The following is an 18665-nucleotide window of genomic DNA, read 5'->3' as shown; positions in this document are numbered from 1 at the left end:
AAGAACATAAATATAGGCGATGGGCATATCTACTCCAACAAGACTGCTACGTCAGTGGAAAGCAAATAGACCCGTTGTATCGTATCAAGCCGAACCTTCAAGATGGTCTGTGGTGGGATTCGAACCCACGATAGGAGTTTATCTCGGGGAAGTGTTTTGCCAACTGAACTGCGCAAAGTTTGGTCAAAAAATTTGTTGAACAAGCACATTTTTCGCCTCCAAGGCAGGTTTTCCTCAAGGGGGTTATAACCAAAACTAATTATAATCGTTTTATTTGCATCTCCAATCTTACCGTACACCTTTTTTGCTCGGAGTAATTTGCATAACTATAAAGAATTGTTTACCGAAATTCTCTTTAAAGCAGTTTTAATAAATCAAAGTCAGTGCTACGGTCAGTTATTCTGAATATGGAAACTTCACTAATAAACACTTGCAATCCAATTTTGTGGCAAACTTTAGTCGTGTTGCAGCAATTTTCAGCACCTTCTGCAGAAAACGTTTGTTGTCATTTTAAGATCGCGTAGCGCGACGTGCGTGGGTTGTTTGTGTGTCCAGACTCCAGCAATACTCTCTCAAAACCGTTCTCGTTAAATGAAACGTTGTAAACATCAATTTTGTAGCCACAGTGTTACTTCAACCAAGCAGCACCTGGAATAGACTAGAACTTAATAATTGTCCGATTTCTACGTCATTTACTCTATTTTACACTTAAACAGGACACGATTAATAGCATACTTATATTTTATACAAGTGTCGAGAAAATATAGTGAAAAACTAAACGGAAATTAACATATCTCGAAACAACAGCACAAAATGGAACAGGTATGCATTGTCCAATTCCAAACCTATACCCAGCAATTGCTGCATTGGTTATGTAAACTTGGCTATAGTTTCGGACTTGGGGCATAACTGGCAAAATGGGCTGTTTTTTATTGCAGGAAATTCTAAAACTGGAGCAAGTTTGTACTGCGATGTACCAAACTAACGATGTCAACATACGGCAGCAAGCTGAAAAAGTCCTTGTTGAATTTGTTAATGATCCTCTAGTCCTTGATAAATGTCAATTGTTGTTGCAAAGGGCCGCTGTAAGTGTTAAAATGCTTATTACTATACTGTACAATATTATCTACAATTTAGATTTTGCATATGTGGGGCGTCGGCTTCCTACAGCTCAGTAACTGAAAAATAAACTTTTTGATGTGCAAAATGCAATGTAATAATTTATACTTTAACACCAGATAGCTATGAAGTTTGCAATTGCAAAAATGGCTAAATGGGTTGTAGCTACAAGCTGTGTACTTTAAAACAACATTTTGGAAGTCAAGGCTATGAGGTGGTTGTTTTTTAATTTCAGTCACCCTATGCAATACTTATTGCTGCTTCAACCCTGACAAAGCGAGTGACTAAGCAAGGTTCTCCACTGCCACAGCAGCAGCGCTTGGATATAAGTAAGATATCACTTTTTATTACATATTCCAGATTATCTATTTCCCAATTAAAGTTATGATTAAAATATAGTTATGCAACCCAAGTCTGCTTATAAAATGCATTTTACATGCATTAGCATTGTTGCCAAAACTAAAACCTTTTCTGCATTGTGTATAATTTTTTGTGCTGTTTTCATTGTATATTCCAGCTTATGAAATGCCCACTTCAAGTAATAATTAAATTCAACATTAAAAGTTTTGCAACATTAGTTTGTCTGAAAAAAAGGCAAATTGCAAACACTAACATTGTTGCTAAAGCTAAAACCTTTGACAAATCAGTGTTTTAAAATCTGCTGAAACAGCTTGCCAAGCATTACAAAAGTTTACATATACCTTGCTTCCTTTTAGGAAATTACATTCTCAGCTACCTGTATTCTGGCTCTAAGCAGCCTGCATTTGTGCAAGAATCATTAGCCCTGCTGTATGCTCGTATCACAAAAATTGCCTGGTTTGATTCATTCAAAGAAGAATGGCCATTTCGCAATGTTATTTCTGACATCAGCAAGTTTCTGCAGGTCAGTATTTCTTTTTCAGAAACAAATTTAGTTAAGATGAAAAAAATCATAATAGTTGTGAATTTTATTCATCTGTTAATCTGGCAATGCCATACTACGAAGCTGACTTGTGCAGCATATGAGGCAGGGAGCATTGCTTGTGATACGAGTTTAACGGGTTTACATCTGAGCCTGTGTAGGTTAGCCTATAGCTAGCCTTATGTGAATGCTTGGTGACCATTTGAATCAGTATTAGGCCCTAAATGGACTTTGCGTACTATGATTAATAACATATATATTTAGAAATATTTTTGTTTATTCAGCAGATATAAATCAATCAAACTGCATTGTATTTTGTAGGGCAACACAGAGCAATGTAATGTTGGAATTCAACTGTTGACAGAGTTGGTTGCCGATATTAACAGATCAGACAATATAAAACCATTGACTCGGCATCGTAAAATTGCAGCATCATTCAGGGACACCACCCTCTTCGAAATATTTCAATTAGCTTGCAGCATGCTCAATCAAGCACTCGTCTCTGGGGAACAAATACAGAGAGATGAACAGGTATTAAAACACATCCTAGACAAAATTAACTAGTTTTTCGATTTTATCATAAAAATATAGTAAAATTTTACTCCTGATTCCTGTTAGATACTTAACTTGTCATAGCTGCTACCATACATTGCCAATTTTTGTGATCATTTCTGTCTGCAACTTTTTGGTCTTAATACTTTTTCCAAACTAGCACAAACTTATAATTTAACTAAATGCAACATGATCAACCTTTTGTGACCTCCTATTGTAATAGCAGTGTAGCTACAGCGTCGTCAAACCTAAACTTTTTTCATTCTTTATAAAATACTAATGTTGGGCAGCTACAGCAGATTTTTTGCTTTTTTCTGTGTTACTGTTGTGCTTAACTGTAAAATCCTTTTTTTTAGTGCACGTTACTTGGTGCTGTTCTTCAGCTTACATTAAACTGTCTTTCATTTGACTTTATCGGAACATCGTATGATGACTCAGGTGATGACCTCATCACAGTACAAATTCCCACCGGGTGGCGCTCTACTTTTGTTGACCTCAGCACTTCACAGTTGTTCCTTAATCTTTACAATGTGTAAGTGAGAGTAAGGTTTTTGGAAGTTTAATTTATCACCTATTTTAAAACTACAACTTATTAGTGTTTGCCGGGTCTGACATGTTAGTTTCCTTAATTGGAGTTACAACACAATGCGGTTAATAACAAGTTTCGCTTTATTGCATATTCACTCCTGAATGGTAGTGTATTATTGGTTGAGAAAATGCTCTTTTGTGTTTCAAGAAAAAGTTAAAATAGTTAATGTTGAATAAGATTTTATGGTCAATCAAATTTCAATGAAAATACTTGGGTTTCTATTTTGTCCCTTCTTTTATTATTGTTTTGAAATTTAATTTAAAAAAGGTCCTGAGCAAAACGATACAAGTCAGTATTTGAGTGTAAAACATCTTAATGATTCTTTTGATCTTACATCTCTTCTGTTGGCATTATTTTACATGATGATCACCAAAGAAACTGTTGAAACGTTGTGATCTTTTACCGTCAAATACTGGCTTGTATTGTTTTGCCCAGAATTTTTAGAACGTTGCATTGTGTTTTTAAGGCTTCCTGAATCACTGTGTGCAATTGTTATGTCTTGTATTGTTCAAATTGTGTCGGTTCGTCGTTCCTTGTTCAACAATACCGAGCGCATTAAGTTCCTTTCTGATATCCTGAAGGGAATCAAAGGCATCTTAGAAAACCCACAGGTAAAAAACTGTAATAGTGAAAATAGCATTGTAACTATGGCACAAACATATGTATACAACTGAACTATAGGGGTGTATCTATAATGGTGAAACCCACACAAAACCCTCCTATCATGGTTCCACTAACAAAACAATATGTTTGGTATTCAATACAATGCAGTTTCCAGAAATATATTTATTAAACCCTGTCATATAACAACGAGCCTTTGTTGTTTAGAAATTGTCTGAAGAATCAACATTTCATGAATTTTGTCGAATGATCGCTCGGCTGAAGGCAAATTATCAACTAGGAGAGTTGGTCAAAACCCCTTGCTACCTGGAGACCATGCAGCTTGTCGCAAATTTTACAGTAACCTCCTTACGAATGTGGCATTTTTCACCTAACTCTATTCATTACCTCCTCAGTCTTTGGCAGGTATGACAAGTTTTATTGTTTTTTTTATACATTGTTATATCTTACATATGCAAGGTTGGTAAAATGTAACGTAAAATATAAATAGTTTCCAATCACAGTATGCCAGGCCTATATTGTAGGCATTATACCGAATCAGCCGGTCACAAGCATTCCCCTACAGCAGTGGTTCCCAACATTTTTGTAGTCACAGACCCCTTTTATAAATTTTATGCGCCTGCGGACCCCCAATGTAAAATTTTTGAAGTCTTTCTATGCGTTTGTTTTTTGGATTATACGTTATTATACATTTTTAAGCAGCATTTTAATTAACTTTTACAGTCCTTAAATCTCAATGATGTTCCGTACTGCAGAAGTCAACGCAACAGAGAGATAAATTTTCTAGTGTACAAAACTTGAAACAAAGCACTATAATTCTATTGTTCATGTGTGTTGTGATGTCACAATAGAGATAACAATCACAAAAAAGTATATTTTTGCATTGCAAAGGTTTGATACACAGTCTGCACTCGTATGCAGCATTGTAAAAACAGTTCAAAAACTTACAAATATTGGACTGTTGGTTAATGGTACAAAAATTTTTTGCCTACACGGACCCCCTAAAACCATTTCACGGACCCCTTGGGGGAACCCCAGGTTGGGAACCACTGCCCTAAAGCAAGGTGCAGGCTAGAAAAATGTAGCATTCAGTGGGATTCGAACCCTGTAATTTTTATGTATGAGTGTGCCATGATTGCTGGTCTAAAATATATGCTTCAGGGTTGATTGCGGTCATGCCTTTATGTTCATCTTAGTTTTCAATCAGTTAGATGTTTTTTTTATAGTTGTTTCATTAATTCTCTTTCATTCCTGTTGGTAAAACAGCACATGAATGTGTTATGCTTACAAATAGTCCACCATTTAATTGCATGTCATGTTTTGCTAGTCTGTTCAAGGTTATAAACTTGATGTTTTGACTTGTTGATGCTGGTAACTTTAATTAAGTTCAACCCATCAGGCTCCTCATATTCAAGTAGTTGTAAGTTAATGCACAGAAAAACACAAATGGTCAGGCTGGGATTAGAACCCAGAAAGTAGTTGCACTAAATACTTAATTCTATACCCAGTTTGCAGCAAATTAAAATTAATTACATTGAACAAAAAGTAACATTTAGTGTTTGTTACACAACCTCCTTTAAGAATAGCAGATATCATATGCTAATGATTACTGAATGTGTAATTTTCGGTAAGAAAAATTGGCAAAGCAACAGTGCTTCCTAATCAGAATCAGTCAACAATAGTCTTACAACAGTAGTTCTCAAACTGTGCGTCGCGACGCCCTGGTGCGTCGTTTCAATTTTCAATGTTCTGCAGCTGATGAAACAGCATTGAACATAAAATAAATTCATTTAAACTTGTGTCATTTAAACAGAGAATGGCAGCCAGTGTTCCATACATCAAGGCTCCAGAACCACACAGACTGGAAAATTTTATGCCTGAAGTTTTGAAAGCCTATGTTGAATCACGACTCGAATCTGTGGAAGTAATTTTACGAGATGGCCTCGAAAATCCACTAGATGACATGTCGTTTATCAAACAACAATTAGAACAAATATCAACTATTGCAAGATGTGAATACAGCAATACATGCCAGGTCTGTAAAAGCAACCCAAAATTGTTTAATGTTTATGGGGTATCTACGGGAGAATTGTTTTGGGACATTTTTTATGCTGATTATTATTTTGTAATTTTTTGTAAGACATTTTTTTTTATGTTGGCAGTGTCTTTATCTGTAAACCAATGGCATTGAATGCCTTTCATTACATTTTATCAAAATTTTTGTGGACTAAGTCCTTAAAACTCCCTTAATTATGGGTCCCCTTCCCTGAAGGGGACACATATTGTTTTTGTCCGTATTTTTTTTTCTTTTTTTCTTTTTTTCTTTTTTCTTTTTTCTTTTTTCTTTTTTCTGTCTAACGCTGGTTTGTAACGCTCGTTTGGTCAAGAAAGAGTGCTTCAAATTTATTCAAATTTGGACATATGTTAGATATTAATCCAAACTTGGTCCACGTGAAGTTTGACCCCAAATTACCCAGCGGTTCACCCACAGGCCCCCGAAACGTAAAATTTTTAACGCTGGTTTGTAACGGTCGTTTAGTAAAGAAAGAGTGCTTCAAATTTATTCAAATTTGGACATATGTTAGATATTAATCTGAACTTGATCCACCTGAAGTTTGACCCCGAATGACCCAGCGACACACCCACAGACCCCCGAAACGTAAATGTGTCTAACGCTCGTTTGGTCAAGAAAGACACTGTAGGCAGAAGTCCCAAGAGAGTACGTTTACGAATAATAGGGCAGAGCGGGAGGGCTCAGCTTGACGTCGGACAGACGTTTTACGAGACGTCGTTTCGGTGATTAGAAATCAGCTGTTTTGCACAGCAATGCATGTCGTTTTATTAAGTTATCACTCACATTTTCAGTTTTGGCAAAGGTTTCACACATATGACGCGATTTAAACCTAATAAGCGTGCTTCGGTTTCGTATAATGTCAAGCAAAACTTTGTTAAACAAACTAAATATGAAAAAATAAACTTGACTTTTTTGCAAGATAAAAGTTTTTTTTAAATGCTCGTTGTTAGGTTGGCCGCTGCATGACCACGGGTTACTTAAGGTCAATTAGTAGGTATTACTAACACAGTTCAGAACTTTCTTTCGCCATAACGTAGCGTTTTTTGTTTTTTTTTGAATCAAATACTCAAGGCATGTATAAATTAGGTCAAACGGTGTTGTTGAACACCAAGGACGGCGTGCTATTGAAAACGGTGTCAAAAGGTCAAACAGTCGTTTGGTGTGTGCACCCTAAAGGTTACTACAGGTCAATGGTACTCGTTTTGCGAAACAAAGTTAAATGAAAAGTTATGTATACACTTGCAGCAAATCGTATTTTAATTGTCTGTAACACAACTGTTACAGCTTTCTAGAAAAAAATTGTGTTTAAAACCCGACCTTGGACGACAATATCTGGGTCAAAGCAAGAGATTAAATTGAAAGTATTTGTTTCGTTCTTTTTTAATGCTTTTGTAATTATACGACAATAATAGTGCAAAAAAATACAACAAAATTTTTCATTGTTGGGTTAACGCTTTCTAAAAATTTGTTCTTAAGAATTTAAAAATCACCGCAACATTTGTTTACCGTAAATCCGCACAAACACGCGTGTGGGGACCCATTAGTTTTTGTTTACAAAAACAATCATATGTGTAGATCAAATGATGTGTATAGTAAATTGGTAAATATCGTATAGAATATATAAAATGGAAGTATATCAGAAAGCCACCATTCTAGTTTTTAAAGTAAAAATCATTTAAAACTAGCCTCTGGGTAGTGTTGATGTTTTTTTTGTGGTCAGGCCATATATGTATGTGTGTGTGTTATTTTAAGTTTGTCTGTATGCCAGTATTCTCTTTGCAGAAGTGTAGTTAATGTTTTTGTATTTGTGGTCTAAATTCCAACATCTATGTGTTTTCAGTTGCTGGTTCAAACATTTGATGAATCAGCATCAAATCTTGAAGAGCTTCTCCGCAGCAGTTCCGACGGCCAAAGACTTTTGCTTCCTTTAGGTAGTTTATCTAGCACAGAACTTCTGAGCATAAACTGACAATATCACATAACTGATAATTAATATTTATGAGATTTTTCCCAAATTGTTTTGTTTAATCCAACATTTTCCCTACAATTATCTGTTTTGATATACGCTCTCCTGTGTTTAGGTAAACTCACTTGGATTATCCACTTGGTGGGAGCAGTGATCGGTGGTCGAGTCTCGTTTGCGGCTACTGACGAGCATGACGCCATGGACGGGGAATTAGTGATTCGTGTTCTACAGCTGATGGCCATTACTGACCGGTAAATGCACAAGCAAATAACTTTATCCATAGCTATTATAACGGGGGTTTGACGAAATTCCTCCAAACGAGTTTAGTTTAGTTTAATTAATAAATCGATAAAAATGTGCAGTTTGGCGAAAAAGTTGCACGATGGACGTGTTTAAAACTACTTATTTAAGGGTATTTGCTATTTGGATTCGGTTAATCCGGATCTTCGCCTAATTCGGACAAAACTTGAGGTACAAATGATTTGTAATGTGGTAAGACTTTAACAAATCGACATCGATTAATCCGGAATTTTTTTTGCTCAAAACGGGTCCGGATTACCCAAAGTCTACTGTATAACCTTACTTTTATGGGTTTAATTTACCAGGCGGTTGCCAGAGGGAAATGGAAATTCAACGATCGAACTTGCTTTTCTTTCCTTCTTCGAACAATTCCGCAAAATCTACGTGGGCGACCAAGTACAGAAAAGTTCAAAGGTCAAGAAAACTTTTACTTGTATAACTTAAAACAAACGAAATTACTATAGTTTGGTAGGTAAAAAAGAAAGAAGGTGTCTTTTTAGGCCTGTGTGACGTAATATTAAACAAAACTCTTATAGTTTGACCAGTAACAAATTTGTTACTAAAGATACTGTACCTTTTAAGAACAAAGGGGTCTTTTTAGGCGGGTTTTAACAGCCCAATATCTAGCGAAACATTTTTATGAATAAACGGCTGCCATTATTTCAGCAGTTTTGTTTATGAAAGTGTTTATTTTTAAAGGTCTATAAACGATTGGGAGAAGTATTACAGCTCGGAGATGACTCAGCAGTTCTCAGTGTCTTTGTTGGAAAGATGTAAGTGCGATTGTCAGAATTTGGCAGTTCGGTTAAACACTTTGACCAATTGATTTGACTTTTTAATTTTGACCAAAATTTGTCTACATTCAACGAAGGTTGCAAGGCATATGGGTTTCCTATTTGAAGAGGAGACATGTATTGTTTCGGGCCATTTTTTTGTTTCTTTTTTCTTTCTAACACTGGTTGGTTCCACTCCTTTGCTCAAGAATGTGTTAAATTTACACACGTGACAGTTATTTGTCTGATGTTGACCCTATCTAAGTTTGACCCCGAATTACCCAGCGGGAACACCACTTTTAAAAAGTGAAATTTAAAAAGCAGCCTATATCTGCTAAAGCAGGGGTCGGCAACCTTTTTTGCACTGCGGACCGCTTTAGAAGGTGAAATTTTATCGCGGACCGGTCTTCAAAAAACTACAAATATTTAGCGATAAAAACGTTAAATTAGTTTATCAACCCCGGGATACATGGGCAAAATGTTTTGTAGCATTTAACCTGAAAAATTATACGGCCCGGTAACCAACTCGTCGCGGACCGGTACCGGGCCGCGGACCGGCGGTTGCCGACCACTGTGCTAAAGTACATGGCCCAGGAGTTGTAAATACTCTGTTAGTTAGTGCATTGCGAAGTATTTTCAAGCATTTTGTAACTTTTAATCAGATTCATTTTTTTCATTTAATTTTTTTTCGTTTCATTCTTTAATAATTTTCCTCACTAATATTTCACTTTTATGTCTTATGGTTTGCAGTATTACCAACCTCAAGTATTGGAGCCACAGTGATGAAATTGTGAAAGGAACTCTTCATTTACTCGGGGATCTGTCTGTCGGATTCAGTTCTGTTCGGAAACTCGTCAAATTAGATGCTGTGCAGTTTCTCCTTGAAAACGACCCGGTATGTGTTGTGTCTGTGTTCAAAAAGCTTATGTTTTATATTGTTTAACAAAAGCTGCTTAAAGTATATAAAAAAGTATAGTGAAAAAATTTCGCGGACCTGTGGTTTATTGGTTGGTTCGACTGGTCTGTAAATGCAAACACAATAAAAGCATTTTTCTGATGCAAAACTAGTTTAAACAATTTTAGCAACATTTAAAAGTTTTTGAACCGGTTTTGAAATACTATACCACAATTTAATTGCAAACGTTTTTTTGCAAACTTTTTGCAAACGAATTCATTGGAATTAAAGCTTAATAAAAACTGATATATATAGAGTATAGACGAATACAACAAGTGAATATTAAATGAAATATGGCGATCCATATACCAGACTACTTACTTACATATGAAATCTACATGTCCGTTTTTTTTGTATGAGCAGAGTCAACATTTCCCATTCCTCGGAACTGGTTCCAAGATGAGTGACCTCAAATGTCGAACAGTGTTCTATACAGCCCTTGGAAGGCTTCTCGCTGTTGATTTAGGTATGTACTAAAACCTGTACATAAATCCTTGTTCAATCTTAAAAAGTTGTTTCCGGCTTGGTGATTGATTTAATGCAACTGTGTCCCTATGTTATTTATTATACCAAGCGGAATAAGCTCGACAAAGTCAACGGGTGCTTGTGATGTGAATTTCGACGTGATAGGCTTCCGTCGTGGGTTCGAATTCCACCGCAGTCTAGATTTTTCCTGCCCATGCCTTGGCACATGGGAATGCTAGACCAACTGGTTATAAAGCCTTCTAATGGGCCTGGCGTACTATGTATAGTTCTGAAGACGTTTTCACAGCATATGTGGAAATATTGAAACGACATATTATGTATTATGTCAGATAACCCGAAAATTGTGATCTTTTTTCAGGCGAAGACGAGGAACGGTTTATTCGATTTATGCAGCCAATGACAGCAACATTTGAAAAACTCAAACAAATGATGCAAACCGCTGCAAGTAACCACAGGTCGACTGCTCTGAAGATACGATTAAATAAATTAGTGCTGAACAGAAATGTGTTCAGAATAGTAATAGAGACTATTCCGGTTAATTGCAAGTTCAACTTATAAAACCTTATTATGCGAATAACCGGATTGTTTTGTTCTCTAATGGTAGGCTGTAGTGTAAAATTCAGTATTGAGCAAGACGGAATTAACCTGTAATGGTGTATTGCAAAAGTGTATGAATAGTAATGAATGTCCTTTGTAGCAAGCATATAGATCAGTATTATTGTTAGAAATCGGTTGCTTAACAAAATGATAAAAATGATTTGGTGTACCTACGTTTTTCTGTTGTTTACAGTTCCCTTCACTCATCCACGATACGCACTTTAATCGGATTAGCGCGGGACATCCGGGGAATCACCTATTCGTTCAACTGCAAAAACACTTACGCAATGTTATTTGAACTCGTGTATCCTTTAATAACTTTGTATTTTATCATAAAAACTGTTGTAGAACTTGTATACAATGGGTTGATTCTAATGCAGACAGTTGTAGAATCGCAAACTGTAAAAAATTGCTCTGGAAGTTTTTTGTGTTGTTATATCTAGCTACGTTGTAGTGATTCTGTCTTTTTACAAACCGAGCTGGTAGCAAGGTATTTGGGACCCAACACAGGCAAAACTATTTAAATAAGTTTCTTTAATCGTTTTTTACCAACATTTTACTAAATTCCTACTACTTGTGCATCTTTGCATAAGGTCAATAGGCGTACTAAGTGTACTAAGTAACGATTTTCATTTAGACTAACATACAAAGCCGTTTAGGTATTAGCACGAAAATCAAGCAAAAACAATTTCAATTTTGGCCCTAAAACACTCGTACACTTTGTATGTTTGCGAGCCATAATGATAACAGGGTTATATCCTTGACTTATTCCTACAAATTAGCTACCCAACATTTACGGATATTGTCCAATCAGCAATGGAGTTATGGTACCCCGACCCAACCCTAACCACGCCCATCTTACGGGTAAGTCATTTTCTCCATTGAAAAAAGCGCATGTTTTAACGCAGTGCCTGTGCTTTTCAGATGTTCGGTGAATTAGTGTTAAACCGGGGTCAAAGGTTAAACTTTGACGTGTCTTCTCCAAACGGAATCCTCCTGTTTAAGGAAGCGAGCAAATTGATGTGCGCATACGGTAAGGGTTCAAATTTCAGCAAGTCATAGCTACTGGCATAGGCAAACTACTGGTGTTAATTTGCCCGATCACCTAACACAGTGGTTCCCAACCGGGAAGAAATTTTAAAACTTGAGTGAAGGAATGTACTTTGATTTTTACGTGTGGTTTGTAAATAGACAATTAAGCTCCGGGAATATGACCTGTAGACAATTAAGCTCTGGAATAAGTTGATAAAATACCAAATTTTAAATGATCTTTGCGTGGTTTATTTAGCATCTATTATGTAGTATATTAGGGAGGAATGAAAGTATTTTAAATTGTCAAAGGTGGAATTTGTCAAGAAAGGCTAGAAACCACTGCTATAACCAGGGTTGCCATCGACATGCGCCTCAAAATAAGGACAACTGAAAAATCATTTTTTTCTTACCAAACGAAACAAACGTTTTTGAATAAATATTTGCATTTATACGAGCGAATGACATTTCACATGCCACATTTTTGGCCAGAAACAATTTGTTCCAGCAATTCTATATTCGTAGAAAATACTTTGTTCATCGCATGACAACTTAGGTCTAGGTTTACATTTGTTTGTACCAGGGATTTGACTTGTAATTGACTAAACAACGTTACTGCTTCTTAAAAACGTGGTAAGTTAAACTTTGTCTCATTTACAACCACTAGGTACTCGAATCCTTTCGCTTGGGGAACCACCGAAGGAGCAACTCTACTCTCACCGCCTCAAGGGGATTTCCCTTTGCTTCAGCTTGTTGAAGAACGCGCTTTCTGGGAGTTACGTAAACTTTGGCGTGTTTCGCTTGTACAACGACTCGACACTAGACGACGCTCTTAACGTATTTGTGGAACTTGTGATGTCCATACAGGCCAACTATTTGCTGGTAGGTGATTGATTCCAATAATAAAAAACAGAAAAAGCGTGATTATAACCTACTACTAAATATTAATCTCTTTTTGTGAATATTTTTCTTACGATTAAATCGAAATGCTATCTTAACTCATGATACAGCAGGGGTCGGCAACCTTTTAGGCGACGCGCGCCAATTTAATTGTTATTTCCATGTGTTAATGACCTCGCGTGCCAACGTTTTTCTAAATACCAGTGGTACGTGCCAGCAGATATCAATAATAAAGAGAAAGCAGAGTGTTTTGTGCATATAAGACTGAATTTTAAGACAATGACATGATAAAAACTGAAAACAAGCAATGTAACAGGTTAAATTGTTACTTCAATATAAACATGCAAATCGGTTGGCGTGCCATGAAAAACCACCTCGCATGCTAACCTTGGCACCCGTGCCAGGGGTTGCCGACCCTTGGGCTACAGTATAGGACTCATCATGCATTAAGCCTGAATCTGCAAATAACTGGATTGCATTAAACCCTAATATGTCTGTTTTAGAGTAACAAAACACTCGAATTTGCTCACTTACAACAAGTACAATAACCATAATAGTAACTAAGGCGCCATATTTCATCTTAAACCTTTTTTTGTACCAACCTAGGCTGTTACTTGTACCAGTAACTAGACTCTAACAATGTATTAATACGTTCAACAATATCTGTGCAAATGCTATATATAGCACTAACAGTAAGTTTGCTCATACAGAAAAATCCGGTTATTCGCTTCCCGATAAAAGTTCTATGCGGGTAATTGCATAAAACGGGCTGGCACACCTGTACATAACCCTATTTTCGATGGTTTGCGTAGGAATACCCGAAATTAAGCCACAACTATCATACCTTGTTGGAGCTCGTCGCTCAAGACCACATGGGATTTATAAGCGGACTTCCAGCCAATGTAACATACCACCTTCTCGGAACCCTCACTGAAGGACTGACTGCGTTAGGTAAGATGTATAATCTAAGATCGACGTATTGGTGGTTTTTGTGAACAGGTCAAAACTGTTTTGTTTGTGCGGGAAATGAAACATTGTGACGTCACCCATGTATGAATGACGTAACGGTAGTTCCAGTTCAGTGGTTTTTATTGTACTGCCTTCTAAACTTTTCCCTCATTCTTCATGAAGAAATTAATAATCAGGAAAGACATTTTACGTGCAATTCAACAAAAACATTATGACGTCATATATGTATGACGTAACGATAGGCCTAGTTGGGGGTACTCTATGCTTTTGTGTCCTAAAACGCAAGCATGTGATATATTGAATTTAATTTAGGCATATTTGTATATTGTTTCGTGTTTTTCCATGCGGAGCAGATAATACATGTATTAAATAGATTTACCCGCTTTATTATGTTTCATTAAAAAAATCATTTTTTCACTTTTCATTTGAAGACACTGTGATATGTACTTGTTGTTGCACTGCCCTCGATCACGTGGTCACCTACCTGTTCCGCATCGCCGCCCGCGCTCCCGCCCTCACCAATGGTGACGTCACAGTGACCTCATCGGCTAAAACGCGTCACGGACAGCTGGAACGGCAGCGCGAACGACATTTTCTACAAGTTATGATGGAAAGGCCGCAAATTTTGCAAAATGTAAGTTGAAATCATCTCATCTTTTTGCGGTTGTCAGCTTTTATAATTGGCATAAAATAGATACAGATACTTCCACCTTAACCAACAAGGTCTTGGGACCTAAAACGGCTTGAAAACGTCCAAAAATTGCCCTTTGCCGTTATATCCTTGTGGTTTATACGCTATATTATGACAAACAATTATTGCTAGGCATTGAATAACGAATAGAACAACATCTAATTTTTTATGTTTGATTATATGAATAAAGTTGGTGTATTGGAGGAGCAGCCTTTTTTGACTTGGTAATCGTTTTAATGCAATTTTCTTTATTTCCACCAAGCGAAATAAACTTAACCACCCTATATCTTAAAAAAGTTTTCATAATATATTTACAGGCGCTCACAAAAGTGCTTCACACAATCATGTTTGAAGATTGCCGAAATCAGTGGAGCATGTCTAGACCACTCCTTGGTCTCATCCTACTTAATCAAGATGTAAGTTGAGTTGAGTTGAGTTGAGTTAAGTGTTCAATTTATCCTGCAGTTTTGCTTTCCTTAGTAACCAACAGTGAATGGTCCATTTTTAATACTTGATGACAACTACTAGGACGTACACATAAATTACTAGAAGAATTGAATAAAGTATCAAAGCCTTAACAATCAGTTGCTCATTTCTTTTGTTAATATGAATCCTAAAGCAAGAACATACCAGCATGAACGCCAGGTGAAAAGTACCACAAAATAATACACAAGACAACTAAAATAATTTGTACATAAAGGCATTAGGTAGTAAATTGGCGCAGGATGTAAAATCATGTTTGTTATTACTGAGAATGGAAAGCATTTTCCAAGTTACGAAATCTGTCAATGAATTCAATGGAATATATATATTTCGCCTAATGGCATCATCAGTTCCTATAAAAACCACAAGATAATACACAAAGTGTTTTGTTTTGTTGTGTTTTTACTTTTCTTTTACTTTTATTGATGTATTATCTTGTGGATTTTATAGGAACTGATGATGCCATTAGGCGAAATATGTATATTCCATTGAATTCATTGACAGATTTCGTAACTTGGAAAATGCTTTCCATTCTCAGTTATACAATTAAATAAACGGTGATCGTCGATGACCATGTTGCCTGTTGAAGGGTTAGATACTGTTCAGTTCAAATACTCTCAGTTCATGTTTGTTATTACGTTGATTTTCGAAATCTTTTGCTTTTTCAAGTTTTTGCTTTTTCGTTTTATCCAGTATTTACAATCATTGGAAAAATCCCTATGCGAGCCTGGCGGCGACCATGGAAGCCTTGACCCTGCGTCACTGCACAATTCATTTACCCAACTTATGAATGGCGTTGATAAAAACTTACACACTAAGACAAGGGACAGGTAAATAAATACTAACATATCAGCTATTGCTGCCAGGCATGGTATCAAGTTTATAGAGCTCTTTTGGCAATTGTATTTTTATTCCGACGTTTCGACGTTCTATACACAGTGTTATTTACCCTGATGAAGGCGACCTGTATAGTACGTCGGAACGTCGGAATAAAAAGACCATTGCCAGAAGAGCTTTATAACTTGACTAGGTAAATAGTAAGTTGGCTATACGGAAATATATATATAACCAGTATTATAAACTATTCTTATATCCAGCTAGGTTATAAATCGACACATTTATTTGATAAGTCATGAAATGTTGCTGCTTGGTTACTCTAGTTCAGTGCTTGTCAACCTTTTTTGAAGCGGTACACCTTTTTAACGTTCACTCAAAATTTGTACACCCCAGTGAAAAAATTATTCAACCCTGTAACACACTGATTCTGTGGTCCTAACAGAAATAATGACGAGCAAAATACCAACAAGCCATAATCATAGGCGTCGATTTTTTAATTATTTGCAAAATTTTAGGGGAGACCTTTCACAACTCAACATTAAACTGGCAACGTCTTATTCGAGAGTTGCTTGCGTTTTGGCTGCAAAAATGCCTATAATATTTGTTTGACTAGTCATTCCTGCAGTTAACATAAAGCATATAAGATACTTGAACAACCAGCCAGTACTGGGAATAAAACAATCACATAACAATGCCGATTGTAACTGCAACCATTGTTACGTTGCGTAACAAACCACGAGACACTTGCGTTTGTCATTGATTGTGACCTTCAATCTTACAAACAGCCGTTGAAGTATAGACGTGTATGTGGTCTTTCTGGCAATACTTCATTTTAAACAAAAACAGGGGAGACAATACATATGTTGTCACCCCTGTTTTTTCAGGAGGGGAGACATGTCACCCCTAAATCGACGCCTATGGCCATAATCCACTTTCTAATTCAAAAAGAACTACCATTAACAACGATTAAGAAGTGAAATGTTAAACTATGACGTCACAAATAGAGTTTTGTAGCTTAAAATCTACGTACACTTGATATGCATGTTGTGCCATATATTGTACACTCCAGTCAGTCTGTTAAACTGAAACCTGTCTATTGCGATACGTAGTCATAGGTATATTATATTTTGTATCTGGTACACCCCATCAAAGTGGTACACCCTTTAAAAATTATGGTACACCCTGGGGTGTACAATACACCCGGTTGAAAAGCACTGCTCTAGTTAAATAGGTTCTTGGACAAGATTAGTTGAAATATTTTTAATTAGGCATTGACCTTTCATTTAACAAACTGCGAAATAATTTAGCAGTGTCTATCCCTGTAACAGACAATATGCTTATCAACGACTGCCCGTTCATTAGAAGCGAAATGCTTAACATAAAACACTTCGGTCCATGTAATAACTTAATACATCGTCAGTTCCTAGTTCAAATATATATAATTCTTTTGGAATAACAAACTGACGATGCCATTTTAGGCATTTGGTGTGTGTGTTTATGCAGATTGTGGCCGCATTTTTGAAAAATATCGCATTTTTACTGTTCTGTTTTGCAGATTCACGCAAAACATGTCAATCTTTCGACGCGACATTACCGATCTAATAAAAGCCGAGGGCCGTTCATCCACTAGCAGCGCTGTTGATCTCACCACGAGCTCAAACAGCATGATGACGTAGTACATGACGTCATCACAGTGCAGTATGCAAACCTTTTCCCGTCTAATATGTCGGTTCCATATGCAAATTGTTCGTGAGAATTAGTCTTTGCGCAGGAAGCTGAGTTTGATGCTGGCCGGGGGTGCTTTTGCACTCCCTAATGCCCCTTTGGGACCGTTCAACCTTTCCATTGTGGTTGTGTTGCGTAATTTGTTTCCAAGCGTGCGCAAGAGATTAACAGGATAAGCTATGATCATTGGTGCTGATTTTCAACCACGGCCGTTATTAGGTTGCAGGTGTTATATTTTCCGAAAAATCGTTATGAATGAAGCTATTTATGCAACATCTGTTTTTCAGTACTATATGGATCATATTTCAACAAGCATTATGTCAAGCGATAGCCATGATCCAGCTAACCATCTAATCGGTTATATTATCGACCAATCATTTGTTTTTCCAAATGTTAAAAAATATCGATGACTTTTCGACTGGTAATTCTGCAGTCATACGTTAGCAAGCAATTGTGATGCCGACCATACTCCCTTTCTAGTCGCAAATTTTTTCTGTCTTGCGATTTGCTGAATTTTTTTGCAATAAAGTTCTGCCTTTCATTCGTGTTCTGTATAGTAAACATAAGTGGAATTCATTAACAAGACATTAAAAGAAAACCACTTGCCTGCTATCTAGGCTACCATTTGGTTGAAACAATTCGTAAAATACGGAAAAATCCAAGGCCCATTTGGCCAGACTTTGATGCAAGAAAAACACAGAAGGACTTTCAACCAGTGTTCGCATCCCTGCTGTAAATCAATTTATGCTCGTCAATGCCCAGTCTATTTCGCATTTAATTGCGCTTTCTCATTGTTTACAAACGGCGGCGCGTGCTTATGACGTCACAATTTTCACGATTGTTTTGTCACGGTCGCGTTATCACGTCTGCTGGAAATTGGAATCTCATGGAAGCCATAAACAATCGAATTATCGAATCGAACATCCGGTCTTCTTTCCATTTTTCGGGGAGAAAGTATTATGCTAATAGCGCAGGATGAGCTTTGAATGAGTGATGTTGTGCCCTTAAACTAACTAACTAAATAATTGTAGGCTAAATATCTTTTATATTGATCAGCATTGGCAATGGAATGGAAATTCGCTTTATGCGTACTACGTA

General features: G+C 36.6%; 1 protein-coding gene across 1 annotated transcript; it reads left to right on the top strand.

Moving 5' to 3' along the window:
- The first annotated feature begins 689 nt into the window (after positions 1 to 689).
- LOC145227528 (exportin-7-like) lies at positions 690 to 18108 on the top strand. Its single transcript, XM_080092367.1, has 25 exons — positions 690 to 822; positions 939 to 1085; positions 1355 to 1448; positions 1836 to 2002; positions 2342 to 2551; positions 2929 to 3104; positions 3628 to 3772; positions 3990 to 4187; positions 5596 to 5817; positions 7697 to 7787; positions 7938 to 8073; positions 8428 to 8536; positions 8822 to 8895; positions 9646 to 9790; positions 10214 to 10316; positions 10695 to 10791; positions 11127 to 11237; positions 11716 to 11797; positions 11858 to 11966; positions 12630 to 12844; positions 13675 to 13813; positions 14263 to 14465; positions 14840 to 14938; positions 15699 to 15835; positions 17398 to 18108. Exons 1-25 carry the CDS (start codon positions 814 to 816, stop codon positions 17516 to 17518), a joined length of 3339 nt encoding a protein of 1112 aa, XP_079948493.1. The 5' UTR covers positions 690 to 813; the 3' UTR covers positions 17519 to 18108.
- Positions 18109 to 18665: the final 557 nt, after the last annotated feature.

The sequence above is a fragment of the Phallusia mammillata genome, chromosome 5 (assembly GCF_965637545.1).
Source record: "Phallusia mammillata chromosome 5, kaPhaMamm4.hap1.1, whole genome shotgun sequence".
NCBI lineage: Eukaryota > Metazoa > Chordata > Ascidiacea > Phlebobranchia > Ascidiidae > Phallusia > Phallusia mammillata.
This window is presented reverse-complemented; position numbering and strand designations above follow the sequence as displayed.